Genomic DNA, 15,867 nt, shown 5'->3' with positions numbered 1-15,867 from the left:
GTGTGTGTGGCACTGGTGGTGTGCTTACTGCCAGGGGTCCCTTTCCGGCTATTCTGTCTGGAAAAGCCATGGTCTGACTTCCTGTCACTGCCTGTGCAGGTGGAAAATGGCCCCAGTGAGTTCGCACTCTACATTGTTCACGAGTCTGGGGGTAAGTATTTGCCTTTGCTTCCCGATCATAAACACAGAGGTCTGTGTCCATTTAGCAAGCTTACTGACTGTGCTCCAGGGACGGGGGGGCAAGAGTGGGGTGCGCAGCTGGGTTGTGCAGCCTGCACAGGACCGGTGCCCTTCCCAGCCTTGGGACACAGTGTCCACATCACGAGTGCCCCTCCCAGATTCAAGTCCAAGCACATTCATCACCCCTTTCTGAATCCCACCAGAATCATCTCCAATGGGAAGCTGCCATCTCCAGTGGGTTTGGTCGGGAGAAGTGAGCATCCAGGTCTTCAAGGTGGATCTGAAGCCCCTTCCCCAGTGAGAACTGCTGCTGCAGAGCCTGTACCGTGTGTCCCTCTGTGCAGTGCTGGCATGGCTCAGATCTGATAACTGGGCAGTCTTGGACTCCCCAAGTCCGCTTCCCCATCCCCCACTCCTTTGGTCCCTGTTCCTCTCTGAACTGGACCTTCACTGAATGGCATGACCACACATCATCAGGGCCATGTTGATCACACAACATCTGGAAGTGTTGCTGGGCCCCCTGAACATCTTTCTTCTGTCATATTCCTGTCCTGGGACGAAGAGATGCAGTCCTGATACCCCATCAATTTTATCTACCATCTTTTTTTGCAGAGCGGACAAAATTAAAAGACAGTGAGTACCCTCTGATTTCCAGAATCCTGCATGGGCCATGTGAGAAGATTGCCAGGATATTCCTGATGGAAGCCGACTTGGGCGAGGAAGTCCCCCACGATGTGAGTGGGGGCTGAGGCTCAGGGAGGCCAACTCCTGAGAGAGGGGTTGAGGGACAGTATGGCAGACTCCTGGGGGTTCTTGAGGTGACCTGGGGCAGAGCCCTCATGGGCGATGCTTTCAGGCCCCCTGCAGCCATCCCGAAGGGCCAGGACAGTGTTGGTTCCAGCCCTTCTTTCTGTCAGCCATCACCAGATCCAATGGCTGGCTCAGAGGGAAAAAGAAGTTGGGTCTTAGAAAACCATGGCCTGGGCTTTTCCCCTGAGACAGGTAGAATCTGTTCCTTTCTTGGAGTGTGATTTGTTGTCATTACATTAAGGACACACAAGGGCTCCTTAATGAGGGCCTAACCAGGGCTGATGGAAGGGACCCGGTGGATGTCTGTCTCTGGACAGCCTGAGCCCTGGCTGGGCGATGAGTGCATTTCCAAATTCCCCTGGAAGAAAAGGCCTCTAGGGTGTGGACCTCAAGGAGCAGGCCATGACCCTGTATCCCTGGGGCCATTCACAGACCAGTGTAGTTTCATTCCATTGTTAGAAACAATAGCATTCCCACCATCTCCACCCCTGCCCCAGAGAACACCCAGTGTGACCAGCTCACTATTGAATGCTTTTCCTAAAATTCAGCTTAATCTTTCCTCCCAGGGAGCGTAGCTCCCTTTGAGGTAAGAATGGACCCCATCCTCAGAGCAGTGTTGGGGGTGGGAGGAGAGAGAGGCAACCGTTTCCTTGGATCTGAGACCTTGCTGAATCGGCCGCCATGGAAGCCACGAGGCAAAGGATACACATTTTAGGCTTCTAATTTAAAGCACGTTGAAATGTTCTTGGATTTTCTAGGTCGCTCAGTACATTAAGTTTGAAATGCCGGTGCTGGACAGTTTTGTTGAAAAATTAAAAGAAGAGGAGGAAAGAGAAATAATCAAACTGACCATGAAGTAAGCAGCACTGAAAGAGCCAGTTGTGGGTCTGAATGTCAGGGCGAGTCCATAGGGCAGAGCACCCAGGCCCGGGGCTGGGAGAGCCCCCTCTTCCAGGTGGGCCAGGTGCCCTTGCACAGCTCAGGGAGGCCTGCTAACCCTGGCTCCCCAGCACCACCCCCTGGCCCCTTGCTCCATACTGACACTGGGGCGACAGCCTGTTCAAGTGACGGGATGCAACCCAGACCACCCATCTAGCCTCAGCAACCTCACCAGCAAGGGATGGGCATAGGTTGCTGAAAACCAGGCAGGGGAGTCAGGCAGGAGCACGGGTGGGACCTGAACCAGGGTTGTGTGTTCGGCTGGTGACACTGTTTTGGAGGAACAACCAAAGAGGGGGCCTGCTTGGCACATACGTTTGGCCTGATCTGGGCCTTTCACACTAGCGAGAATTAGTTATGAGAACTACCTACACCAGCTGAGGTTTTCAGGTGCAGGGGACCAGTTCAATGGAAAGGTGAGCAGGTGTCACCTGCTGGCTCCTGGGGAGCCAGGGCCCAGCTGTGTGAGGTTAACCAGATTGCACATCCAGATAATCTGTCTCTCCCTCTGCAGATATCAGGGTCCCTCTTAGGAAGGGAAGGAGAGAGGCCTCTCACTGTGAGGGCCTGTGGTCGGGGGACTGGTTCACATTCTGGCTTCTGGCTGCAGGATTCTTAGAAAGCCACAGGCCCCCCAGGCTTCTGTCTGGGCAGTCAAGCCCCCTTCCGGCAGTCAACGGAGACCTCGATCAGAGGAAACAGTCCATGTGCAGTCAGCAGCATCACTGTAGCTGGAAAGATCCTGGGCGTCACCTGATCAGTCTATTCAGAGTACAGAGAGGAAATAGTGGCCCAAGATGAGCAAGGAGGCCACATCACATGATTGCAGAGCTAGGGCTTAAATACAGGCTTCCTGATCCCTGTGCTGCCATCCTGACTTCTCCAGCATACCCCTGTCCACTCCGGCATGGCCCTGTTCATACTGGAGAATCTTTGGAATAGAAATGGTGGCATTCTGCTTTGAAGCTTAACAGAGTCTGCTGCTGACTGTTCCTCAAAGCCAGTGGGCCTGCCAGATATGGGCCTGCCTCTTCCCTATCCTTGGCAGGGGAGAGATGGTGGCTGCTAATCAGCCAGTCAGGAGCAGTGGGTCCAGGGCCCAGCATCTGTGTGCTCCCTTGCTCTGTTCCCCGCTCCCTGTCCCTGCCAGCTATCAGTGAGTCCTCTTGTCTGTGTCTTCCTCCAGGTTCCAAGCCCTGCGTCTGACCATGCTCCAGCGCCTGGAGCAGCTGGTAGAAGCCAAGTAGCCCACCAGCGCCAGCCTCTCCCAGGAGCCAGTGCACCCTAAGTGCTGATGGCTGGGCCCTGATTGGTCACACCAGCTGAGGAGCGCAGCACCAGTGCTTCTACCTGTCCACCTGCCTGGGTACTGTGGGGCCCATGTTCCTGGCTCTTGGCCCCAAGGTGAACACTCACAGGGCCCAGACTCAAGCCTGAGGAGCCAGGAACTTGCTGGGTGGGGTCTGCATGTGAGACTACCCTGAGCTGTGAGCAGCCCTGAAGCTGTGACATGGGCCATTATGTAGTTGGATGGCCTGGCCAGTCCTGTTCACGCCACACCTCTCCTGTTTAGGAGAACAGAATGTGACATAGCTTCTGGGGATGGAGCTTCTGGGCACCATCTACTTTCTCAGTGCCCAGCCCAGGGCTTCTGAAGAACTGCCAGCCCTAATCCTCACCAAGCATGTGAACCACTGGACCCCTGTTTGCCCTCACCTCATGCTGCCACTCAGAAACTCTGCTGGGAAAAGAGAGGGCTGCCAGCAGGTGTGGTGTGCAATGCTCCCAACCATCACTTCACCAGGAATACCTGGCCCTCAAGCCTCCAGTGTCACTCCATGAGCCTCACATAGCCCAGCACCCTGGAGGCAGAGGTCAGACCAGGAATAAGGCCACCAGAAGCCCATCTTCTGTCTGCAGCACTCACTCAGAACTTCCTCAGCTAGACCTGAAGAAATTCTTGTGAGGAGCTAGCTGCAAGAAATGTGACAATTTGAACACATGGAGGAGGTGACTCCTATGGCACTGAAAGGCTGCTGCCCAGGTAGCTGAGAGTCCAGGAACTGTCCAGGAACTCTTGGGCAGTGGCTTGGGGAAGCCATGTTCGGCCCCATCGCTGATCTCCCTTAGACACCTGTGTGCCTCTTGTCCTCTCTGAGTGTGAATTGTCCCCTCTCAATACTCCCATCAAAGAGGTGCCTCAAGGAAAAATGTCTGTTCAAGGAGAAAGGGCTTTGAAATCCCTGGGGCCAGATACTGAACAATTTGGCTTTGCCAGCTGATGGAGAATTTCTGGAATGAATGATTTGGTCTTTGCAAAATTATGCAACAGTTTATATCAGTCATGTGAAGTGTTTATCCAAAACAGAGCAAGCTGGAGACCAAATTCTCCCACTGGGACCTGTGAATAGTGAATTTAAAGGGGAAAACTGTAAGGTCCCCAATATAGGGGAGATTCCATCCCAGCCTCCTGGGACATCTCCTCACCAGCACCCTCAGAGAGCAGAGCTTGGGAGCAGCTGTGCCATTTGAACCCACAGTTCAGGGTGAATTTCACACCATGACTGTCCCAACTGTCTTCACAGAGGCATGTGCAGAGATGGCCAGGGGAGGCCCCCCACAGTTTCTGTCTTCTCTGCTCTCCTTTGGAGGCATAGTTTCTTAGGTACTCAATAAAATTGTGCTGTATTGAACTGAAGGAATTAGGTTCAAGCTATTTTTTTTTAATTATGTGTGTCTACCCTGTCCCTCTGCTCTAACCTGTGCAACTCTTAACCTAGAGTATATGCAGCCATGTTTAGCAGAAGAGCCAAAGCTGAGGCACAGCCCTCTGCTCTTGACACTGACGTGACTCCTTATTTTCTATATACATCCTTGGGATTGGTGGGTGCATGTGAGCAGCCTGGACCATAGGCAGTAGAGTCACCCCGAATCCAGTGCAGAATCTCAGCATCAGGAGGACCTCAGAATCTTCCAGAGGAGCTCGCTTGGGATGGTGGCAGAGTCTAGGAAATGATAGAAAATGATGCAAACAGCCCTCTCTGGTAAAATAGTAAATAATTCCCCAGATGATATTTACAACCTCAGGTCAAAGATAACTGCTGTCCTTTGTTCAGGAGTAATTGAGCGACTGCCTTGTACCAGACCTGTGCTCAGACCCAGAGGGACGAAGACAGAGCCAAGGTGCACCCTAATTAGGAGAAGCAGACCACACATCCTGGAGGGTCAGGGGACCAGCACAGGGCAGAGAGGTGGTAAAGGACTTTGGAAAGAGGCCCAAGGCTGACCCTGACTTGGCTAAGATAGTGTGTGTGACATTCCAGCCTGAAGATGACTGCTAGCCCTGGAACACAACAGGGCCTGGCATGTAGGAAGCCATCAGATAAGGAAACCCTCTCTAAAAATTCCCCAGTTTGGGGTTTTTTGGTTGGGCTTTTTTTTTTTTTCTAGATATTACAATGTTACCTCATTTAAGGCCTGTCTTGATAAATGTCACTTGTGAAACAGAATTAGCAAAACTAACTTCTGAATAACATAGCTAAGAAATAACTAACAGGTTGTACAAAAAGGGGAAAATGTACAGGCATATCTCAGAGATATTGCAGGTTTGATTCCAGACCACTGTAGTAAAGCAAATAACACCATAAAGCAAGTCACACAAATTATGTGGTTTCCCAGTCACACAAATTATGAAGCTGGCATAGAAAAGTTAAGTTTATGCCATATTGTAGTCTAAGTATACAACAGCATTATGTCTCAAAAAAACAATTACATACCTTAATTTAAAAATACTTTATTCAGGGAGTTTCTATATGGCTCAGCAGGTTAAGGATTGTCATTGTCATTGTCACTGCAGTGGCTGGGGTTGCTGCTATGATATGCAGCCAAGGAATTTTTGTATGCCACAGGTGCAGCCAAAAAATATATAGTTTATTGATAAAAAATGCTAACCCACATCTGAGTCTTTAGCAAGTCTAACATCAATGATTATTGATCATAGATCACCACAATAATGTAATAATAATGAAATAATCATTATGTAATAATAATAATGTAGTAATAATGAAAGTCTTAAAATTGTGATGTTGACTGAGAAAAAACACAAAACCTAAAAGTTGCAAGTTATGTTTTATTCAGGAAACTTACTGAGGACTATCAGCTGAGAGATAGCCTCTTCTGTAGCTCTGAGGAACTGTTCCAAAGAGGTAAGGGAGGAGCCAAGATATATTGGAGTTATTGCTAAAAAACAAAGCAAAGCAAAAAATGTAGTTAAAGATTAAAAGATTACTGCAAATCACAAAAAAACCCCAGACATCTTACAGATTGTAGTGCTTTTTTATATATGGGAAGATGCAAGAGTCTGGCCTCATTGAAATTATTCCTTAAATATGCATCTTAACTATCTGGGGCCGGTATCTTGTTTTTCTCCCTCCTGAATTCTCCTCAAGGGTGCACTATCAGGTGGAGGAGGCTGCAGTGGCAGTGGTTGAGAGTGGATGACATTGTTTACTTAAATGTCAGGCAACATTTTTTTGCCCCCAATGAGAATTGCCAAAATGTGACACAGAGTCACAAAGTGAGCAAAGGTTCTTGCCCCATCCTTGCTTGATGCAGGGTTGCCACAAATCTTCGATTAAAAGCAGTAATAATAATGATGCAATGTCTTCATGTTGTGGCTCAGCGGAAACAATCCAACCAGGGACCATGAGGTTGAGGGTTCAATCCCTGGCCTCGCTCAGTGGGTAAAGGATCTGGTGTTGCCGTGAGCCGTGGTGTAGGTCACAGATGCAGCTCGGATCTGGCGTTGCTCTGGCTGTGGTGTAGGCCAGCGGCTACAGCTCTGATTCGACCCCTAGCCTTGGAACCTCCATGTGCTGTGGGTGCAGCCCTAAAAAGACAAAAAAAAAAAAAAAAAAATTTGTGAAGCACAATAAAGCAAAGCTCGACAAAATGAGGTGTATGCCTGTACACTTTTACAATCATCTTGGGAGTTACAAAATGTTTTTATCAACACCATCTGCTTTTCAGAAGCAATTTGAAAGGCTGCTAATTCAGTTCACCACGACACCACAATTTCAGTTTTTCTGTTCAGCTCTGTGGTTTCCTGCCAGTTTACATGGGAGTTCCAGGTTCCTCTCTCCACAGAGCTTAAGAGTATTTGTCATATATGCCTTCCCTCACTAGTATCTCAGGTAGTAAATGAATCCAAAGGTAAAATGAAGATTCTTGGGATAGAATGTTGTCTTCTAAGACAGGACTGCCTTCCAAGGTCAGGCCTCAGGAACCAGAGAAAATAATAAACACAGGATAAAAATCAACATGATTGCAATAGAAGAGCTGGACTCAGGAAAAAGAGTCATTTGTCCAGTGCAAATTACCAAAAGGAATTTAAAAAAAAAAAAAAAAAAAAGCTTGTTTTTCCCGTGGTGATAACCATATGCTACCTGCTTGGAATGTTTACTAAAAAATGGATGAAAGACCTTCCCACTATTAAAATAAAACCGTTCATTCACCCAGGATACATCTGGCCCCTTAGTGGTAGGGAAACAAAGCACAAGGCTTATCCTGTCAGATCAGGAGATTTGTGGAGAAGCTGGCAATACACCGGGTGCTCATGTGGGTGGGACACAAGTCCCCCACAGCTGCAAAGCAGCAGTGGAATATCCTGGTCAGATGGCCTGCTGGGCAGCAGCTGCCCTGCCCTTCAGTCCCTCAGCCATGATCAGGCAGGAAAGGCAGTCAGACTCAAGCCTTTCAGAAAGAAAAAGTGGCAAAAGCACGTGCTGTATTTAGGCCCCAGGAGCTGTGATTGTCTGGAAGAAAGCCAGCTGTTGACCGGCCCCTGGACTCCCAGCTTGAGGGTGGAGCTCTGCTCCCTCCTGGTTGGGCTTTTCACAGAGATGTTTTCTGCAAAGTCAGGAATGGGAATTCCCAGAGTTTCCTTTCCCAGAGATCCCAAAGGAAACAGAAAGCAAAGTCTCAGTCTTGGTGGACAGAACCATTGTTCAGGATCCCTTCCTGGGAAATAGACCACTCTTATTACTACACTTGGGTCACACTCCTTTTGCATTGTTGCCAAATGCAGACCCTGTTGAGACAGTGCCTTTTGGTGCGTGTGTCTGTTTGCAAGGGACTAGGGGTGCAAGGGACAAAGCCATATTAAAAGGAAGCTGTCTTGCCAAGGCTTTTCTCAGTCCAGAAGCCTCTTCTTCCTAAAACAAGGGCTTCAAATACAGGGATACACTGGTTCCGGGATGCACTGGCCCCTGCTGCGTACAGTTTCCCAGAAGAGCCCCAGCCATTGATGGACCTGGCCTCTCTTGACCCAGTTTTCCTAGAAAGATGTGCTGTTAGGAGAACATAGTGAATCTTCGCTGTCCTCACTGTCCATCCCTCCTACCCTCCTTTCTACTTTGTTTTGTAAATATCAAGTGTGACCAATTTCAATAATTTCATTTGCTTAAAAATAACCTGGAATTCCATTTGAGGATACTGCTAGATAGAAGTTAACAGCATTGGCTCTGGAGCCAAATTATTTGGCTTCAAATCCTGGCTCTGCCAGTTATGATGTGTGGCTTTATGCAAGTTATGTGCCTCCATTCTCTCATCTATATAATGAGGATTATAACAATTTCTATCTTTTCAGGTTGTGAAAGGGATATTAGTCAGCTTCGCTGTAGTAACAAATGACAACAAAAATAGTGGCTACAACGAGAATGTTTATTTCTCTGGCATGTTACATGTGATTACATGTGGCTGCAATGGGGCTTATGTGGCTTTGCTCCTCATGGCTTCTCATCCTGCACTGATGGCTGAAGGAGCAGCCTCTACTTGGAACACATGATTCTCGAGGCAGAAGGAAAGAACAGAATGGTGGCAGAAACACAGTAACCCAAAGATTCTTCTGGGATGTGCTGCACTTTGCATCCACACACTTGAAGTTGACCAATGCTGGTCACATGTAAAATCAACGTGAGTGGGATGAGCTATTGTTCATTAGGAGACAATGAAAGTCACAGGGCATTAAGCAGGGATATAAAATCCAAAAGGGTGGAGCAAATGCCCAGGAACAATTGTACCATAGGAATATTGACTGAGGTACCACCAGTGCTTCAAACAATGCCTGGGACATAATAAGCACTCAGTAAGTGTTGGCTATTATTATACTAACAAATAAATCGAGGGCCTAAAACCCTGCAAGTTTTCTCTCCCTCTCTTTTTTCCTGTTTCCTTTTATTCTTCCTCCTTCCCTCCACCGCATATCCTTTTCTATCTCTTGCCTCTCTCCATCCTTACCCCCAATTCTGCCAACTCTTGGCTACCTACAGCCCTTTATTTCCCAACTTTTATTTCTTCCTTTTTAAAGTTCACCTTACTTTATCCAATTCTGCACCTCTCTAATCTACACATCTCTGGGCCTTCTGCAGCTGGCCCAGTCGTTTTCAGGTGCAGGTAGAAAGGATAATCCACCTTTATGGGGAACATGAAGTTAGATTTAATTAGTGACTCTCTTACTAATAAAATAAATAAATTTTATAAACTAGTAAAATAAGTTTTTCTTATTACTTTAATGTACATAGAGTGAACAGTCCCAGCAGGTAATTTTTGTTTTAGAAACTCTTCCTAAACTGTCTTTGGCCATTCTCCCCTACACTCCCTCCTCCAGCCACCAGCATCAACCACTCGTAATAATAATTTAATAATAAAATAACAATGCCTCTTATTTCTTATATGTTAGGCATTGTGTGAAGTGCCTGGCATTATCTATTTTAATTTTTACAACAGTCCAGCTATCATCTAGATTATTGAATTGACATGCCTTGTCTGGGCCTTAGTCAGTTTCATGCTTTGCCATCTGCAGAGCAGAAAGCTCTAGCTGAGAGCTGAACCTCTAATCTAGTCCGACCTCTGCCATCAACTCTCTGTGTTACTTCAGGCAAGTTTCCCTCAGCCTCATTTTACTGTAAGGCAGATATGAAGGTCCTCCGTGCTTCATGAAACTCTAGTAAAGATGAATGACCAGAAAATAGATGTAAAAGCACTTCCTAAATAATGAGCATCTTACAAATTCATTCATTCAACAGATACTTGCTGAGAGCCTGCTACCTTCTGAGCACTGATACAACAAGGAACAAGAGATGGCTTTGTGTACCACTGTGAGGGCATGGGCTTTGCTCTAATACCATGGGAAGCCTTTGGTAGATTTTGAACAAAATGAATGACAAGATTTGACTTGAGTTTTAGGAGGATCACTCTGGGGCTGTGAGTAGACATAGAGAGACCAGTGAGAAAGCCAATGCAACAATCCAGACAGGTCATAACAGGAGCTTGGTGGAGGTTATAGCAGTGGAGATGCTGAAAGTGGCTCTATTCTGGATATATTTGGAAGACAGTACCAACAGAATTACAGATGGCTTGGATTTGGATTTGGGGTGAAAAGAGAAACAATGACATCAATATTTTTGACTTGAGTAACTGAAAAGATGGAGTCACCATCAACTGCTGGGTTGAAAACTGTTGAATGAACAGGTTAGGTGAATATCAGAAGTTCATCTGGGGCTTTGTTAGGTTTGGATGTTCATCACACATGCAAAAGACACCGAGTAATCAACTCGATATATAAGTCTAGAGTTCAACAGTATTTGCATCCCAAGGTTTGACTGGAGTTACCAGTTTGGGAGTCTTCAGCATATACAGATGGTATCTGAAGCCATTAGATTTGGAGTTCTGCAGGTGGAAGGAGGACACAGATCAGGTGAACTTGCACAGGTTGGTAGAGGTGGTTGGCTGTAACAGAACAGAATCAGGAGAGATCATTACTAAAGAGAAACAAGGCAGTGTGTTGAAAATCATGAGACTCTGGAGCCAAAAAGACGGGTACAGATCTTTGGCCATCAACTTACATAGTGTGAACGTGAGGCGATTTCTACTCTAAGCCTTGGCCTCCCTAACTGTAAGATGAGTACTCTCGTTCCTATCTTGTAGGGGTTTTTTTTGGTAAGAATTAAATAATTTGGCTCATGAAAAATATCAGAAATAGTTTAGGCTCTCCAAAAGTACCTCTATGTAATTAATAAGTGCTCCACATTTGTCGAAAGAATGGAGCCTCGGGGTCAGACCGGCTGGTGTTGCCTTTCAAAACCTTGACCACACGGGCTGCCACTCCCCCACCCTGTGGGTCGCTCCTCCATCACAAAGGGAGAAGACCACAAGTCTTGCGGTCCTGAGGGCCACAGGACGCCTTCCGAGGGGAAAACGAAATGGCAAAAAGAAAAGGGTTTCTTTTTTCCGGTGGGCCAGGCACCATAGAGGGTCGATCCGCCAAGTTCCTAGAGCGACCGCGAGGCACAGACAAACGGCGCGCTCGCACTTCCGGTGGCGCGAGGGACGCCGGGCGGGCGAGCGAGGGCCGCGGACGGCAGGCGCGGTGAGTGGCCCTGGGGTGCGCGGGCAGGTGCTCCGAGGCACCAGAGGCGCAAGCTGGGCGCGGCAGGGCGGCGCTCACCCGCCAACGGTGTGGCGAGCGCGGCTTTGGCCTCCGCTCCCGGGATGCCGCAAGGGCTCCGCGCGGCCCGCGGGGCGGAGGGAGTGGGGCGGGCCCGGCCTTGGAGAGGCGGTAGTTGGAGGCCTTAACTGTAGCCCCGGCGATTGGCGGGAGGAGGACAGGCCCGGGCTCCTGGCCGTAGTCCTTACGCCATCCATCAGGCGCCTGTCAGGATTAAACTTTGAACAAACGCTTGGGTAGCACAAGGCTTTTGTGAGAGCCTTGCAGATATTGACTCACTTAAACTTACAACGCCCTGATAATGTAGGGGTTTTATGGTCATCCCCATTTTATGTACTAGAAAGCAAGCACATTGCAGTTAGGCGTGTTCGCTTGGCTAACTGCCCCGTGTACTGATATTCACCGTAATACCCGCATCTACTATGGAATTACACTGAAGACCGGTCAGAGGGCTGGACTTCACGTTGGGAATTAAGACTGCAGGTCATTCTGCTGCTAAAAGTACAAGCTCTGGGCTCAAGCTGCTAGGGTGTGGGAACCTGGCCAGAGTATGCCTGCCTTTCCTTAGCAGTACAACGAAGATAATACCATAAACCTACTCCGTGAATTAAGTAAGATGGCATAGGGAATTCCCTGGTGGCTTAGCGATTACGGTTTCGGCTTTGTCACCGCTGTGGCTAGGTTTGATTCCTGGCCCAGGAACTTCCGCATGGCCGGGGCCAGGCCAGAAAAAAAAGATAATAGTGACTGGCACACAGCTATCTGTTAGTGTGATTTCCTCATCTGCAGTGTTCCAGATGTGTTAGTCTCTGAGTTTCCGACCGGAACTGATTTATATAGTATTTAAAAATCAATGTGTTTTTTTCAGTATGTACTTATCATTATAGCTGTTTTCGAATACCAATATCATGTACCTAACAGATATCTCTTTGTCATAGATGTCCTATAAATATTTACTAAAGTTAAGAAATGAGTACTGTTCTCTCTGTATTTTTGTGTAGTAGGCAGTTTGTTCTAATACCTGCCTTAATTACTGCAGATATAATTGTTAAATATCCAGTTAAAGTCTTAGCGCTGTCAGGCCTGGAGTCTCAATTTTACAGTAAGGTGAAGGAAAGGCAATAACAGTGATGTAATTTTTGTTTTCAATTATTTGCTTTATAAGCTTGTATGCAGAGACCCTGGGTAATTATTCCCATTTTACAGTCTACTTTCTGGCACAAAATGTGGAAAGTAATTCCAATAATTGTATTACCTTTGCAGTCCTAGGTTCTCCTACATTGTCACCTGTTTGGAGTTTGTGTTTGTTTTGTTTATGGCCATTATTTTAAATAACCTTATGTTAGTAAATGAAATTAATTATTTGAAATTTTAAATTTTTTGCAGCATTTGGGAATTTTTTAAATCCCATCCTAGTTTTACATATAAACTTATTTCTTCTCCTTTTCTTGTGTTCTGCATATCACCTTTTATTCTGTCCTCATAATACTATCAAGGTAAAAGTTTTTTTGAAATTTTTCTTTCTCCAGGAAAAAAAAATTCTTTGGTTCACATTTTCAAAGAACTGTCCTCTTTCTTGGATCATTGTAATCTAGAAGAAATAATAATGAAACATCTCTTCACTAATGTTTTCCTCATCCAGTATATATTAAATATATATATGTTTTCTCATCCATTCTTTATAGAATAGTTCCTACATTCAGGACAGTTTATGCTGCAGAGTTAGGACTAAGTTGTTTCTCTATAGTGAAAGTAGAATGGCTAAACAAATAAGAATAAAGAGAAATATTTAACAAAGCATGATTTGTCATTTCTTTCTACTTTGGACACCTTAATTAGTCACTAGTAAGTGAGTATAAGTCTAACATGGGAGTAAATATTAAAACATAATGATAATCTATTACCCAAATTTTGGTTGGCCTTCTTTTATTTATTTATTTGGCTTCATTAATTTTATTTCATTTGGTTGGCTCTATTTTATTTCATTAAGATATTGTCTCTACTTTTTAATGCTAGAGAATTATATACTCATTTTTTATTGCCCAATAAAAATTTTTATTTTGTAGTATCACTTTATTTTTATTCTGTCCCAACAGACAAAAACTCCAAAGGTAAATTTGGTGATATTTATTAAGTTTAAACTCTAAAATTATTAGAATTATTTTGTAAATATTTTTCCCCAGAATTGTCTTTGTTTTCATATGTATGAAATACATTTTAACTTAAAAATGGATGAAATTTTGATACGTTAGATGTATTAAAGTTGAATAATTAACAAATCATCTGCAATTTGTTTTTATTTTTTCTTTTACACAGACAGTTCTGAGCTGTGTAGCTCTAGGAAGTGAAACATTTGTTCAGAAGAAGAGAGTTGACTTTCCTAAGAATACATTTGGCTTTTCACCATGCGGTTTGGAAAACCTAAGGGAGGTATTTCTCGGAGCTCAAGCCAAGGAAAAGCCTATGAGAACCAGCACAAAACAGGCCAGCAGCGACAGAAATGGGGAGTGACTGTTCGGTTTGACTCTGGCTTGAGTAGACTGAGAAGAAGCTTGGACGAGAAGCCTTATAAATGTACTGAATGTGAAAAGAGTTTCAGTCAGAGCTCAACTCTTTTTCAACACCAGAAGATCCATACTGGAAAGAAATCCCATAAATGTGCAGATTGTGGAAAAAGTTTCTTTCAGAGTTCAAATCTGATTCAGCATCGACGGATCCATACTGGGGAAAAGCCCTATAAATGTGATGAGTGTGGAGAAAGGTTTAAACAGAGCTCAAATCTTATTCAGCACCAGAGAATCCATACTGGAGAAAAGCCCTATCAGTGTGATGAGTGTGGCCGATGTTTCAGCCAGAGTTCCCACCTCATTCAACATCAGAGAACCCACACAGGGGAGAAACCCTACCAGTGCGGTGAATGCGGCAAATGCTTCAGCCAGAGCTCTCATCTTAGGCAGCACATGAAGGTGCACAAAGAAGAGAAGCCACGTAAAACCCGGGGCAAAAATATTAGGGCGAAAGCTCACTTAGTATCATCTTGGAAAGCTGGTAAAGGAAGGAAGTCAGTGGCTCGTCTCCGCTAAGTAAAAAGGGCACTGCATCAACCCTCTTTTAAAAAAAATAAGAAGCATTTCTTTTAGAACTGGAGTATTTTATAATAGTGCACTTAAATACTATATCCTTTCCTAGCATGGGGACATTGGGGGGTTTAATGACATTGGGCTGAGAGAAATTACATTGCCTTCCTCATTTTTTATATAACCTGGAGTACAGAAAAACTGAAACTGTTTTGGGAGAATATAAGCTCCTTTATCTCATTTGAAATCACTTCCTGCATCATTTTGACAAAAACAGTGATGTTTTGGTAACACATGTAAAAGTGTAGGAATTCCAATGACTACTCAGTTCTAGGACTTTCCATGGAAAGAATAATTAAAAGGGAGAAGAAATTCCATTAGTTTTGGAGTTCTGCAGTAGATGAGATTTTGTTTGTCAAGTTTTGTAGCATATTAACCATTGGCTTGTAAGTATGACTCAAGATTCAACATATTAAAATGAATTCATGTTCACAAATCTTTAATCAACAAGGTCCGTTACTCTGTTAGCTTGCTTTTGTTTCTTCTGCTTATGGAGAGCTGTTAGAGGAGCAGAATGTCTCTGTTTTTCACTAAATTCTTAGTAAGAGATACTCTAGAAGCCAAAAGGAATTGAATTAGACCACAAGATTCCTAATACTCCTCTTTGTGATGGTATTACACTGTCACTTGTTTTCCAGAAGCTGGAATGGATTTTTTGTTAGTCCATCCCCATGCCTTTAACTTCTTTTGGCATTCTCTTGTGCTTTGACAGACTGATCTAGCCTTTTATATCTACAGGAATAAATAATTAAACCAAAATTATTTTTCCAAAACCACCTCAACATGCAAATTAAAAATCTACAATTTACATGCCTCCTTGCCTTCCCCTTTGAGAGCTTCAGATAGGCTTAATTATCTTAAATGTTTGCCAGTGACAAAAATGAAGTTTTTGAAGTGTCAATGCATTGAAATCTAAGTTTAACTTTTTCAGAGTTGTATCAATTATTTACAAAACCAAGCAAACAAGTTTCTTTCATCAGAACAGTGCCAAGTATCAAACATTCTGATTAGCCTTCAGCTCATGTTTTAATTTCTATTGAATGCTAACATTCTTCTGATTTTTTTTATATCTTTTATAATCATATCAATTCTTGCTGTATTAATGACAGTTATCCATAAAAATAAAAAAAGATTATTTTGCATACTACTATCTTCTGTTTTTTTTGTTTTTGTTTTTTTTCCCTGGGAAATTGTTTTAATGATGTAAGCAACATCTAAAGTCACAGTCTTTGGAAGAATCACTTGTTTTCCCTGTCTTTGATTGCCTCAAGCTTGAACTTTGCCTCCCTTATGGCA

The 15,867-nt window shown here is 44.7% G+C and overlaps 2 protein-coding genes across 19 annotated transcripts in view; both read left to right on the top strand.

The window, feature by feature from the left end:
* Window positions 1-4,628, top strand: part of RASSF4 (Ras association domain family member 4) — a 35,047-nt gene extending 30,419 nt beyond the window's left edge. For 8 of the 18 annotated variants that reach the window (XM_084992592.1, XM_084992585.1, XM_021071877.2 and 5 more), the window contains 3 exons: window positions 100-151; window positions 793-914; window positions 3,116-4,627. In XM_084992592.1, the coding sequence (XP_084848718.1) occupies window positions 100-151; window positions 793-914; window positions 3,116-3,217 (276 nt within the window). In that variant the 3' untranslated portion in view covers window positions 3,218-4,627. 18 annotated transcript variants of the gene reach the window in all.
* Window positions 4,629-11,309: 6,681 nt separating this feature from the next.
* Window positions 11,310-15,718, top strand: ZNF22 (zinc finger protein 22). Its single transcript, XM_003483520.5, has 2 exons — window positions 11,310-11,356; window positions 13,751-15,718. The coding sequence occupies exon 2, from the start codon at window positions 13,840-13,842 to the stop codon at window positions 14,515-14,517; it is 678 nt and encodes a 225-aa protein (XP_003483568.2). The 5' UTR covers window positions 11,310-11,356; window positions 13,751-13,839; the 3' UTR covers window positions 14,518-15,718.
* Window positions 15,719-15,867: the final 149 nt, after the last annotated feature.

This window comes from Sus scrofa, chromosome 14, assembly GCF_054392235.1.
Source record: "Sus scrofa isolate SSC_HxYL_T2T_F1_AM1 chromosome 14, Sscrofa_HxYL_maternal_Yorkshire_Landrace_v2.0, whole genome shotgun sequence".
Taxonomy (NCBI): Eukaryota; Metazoa; Chordata; class Mammalia; order Artiodactyla; family Suidae; genus Sus; species Sus scrofa.
Note: the sequence above shows the minus strand (reverse complement) of the source record. Positions and strands in the feature narration are given on the sequence as shown.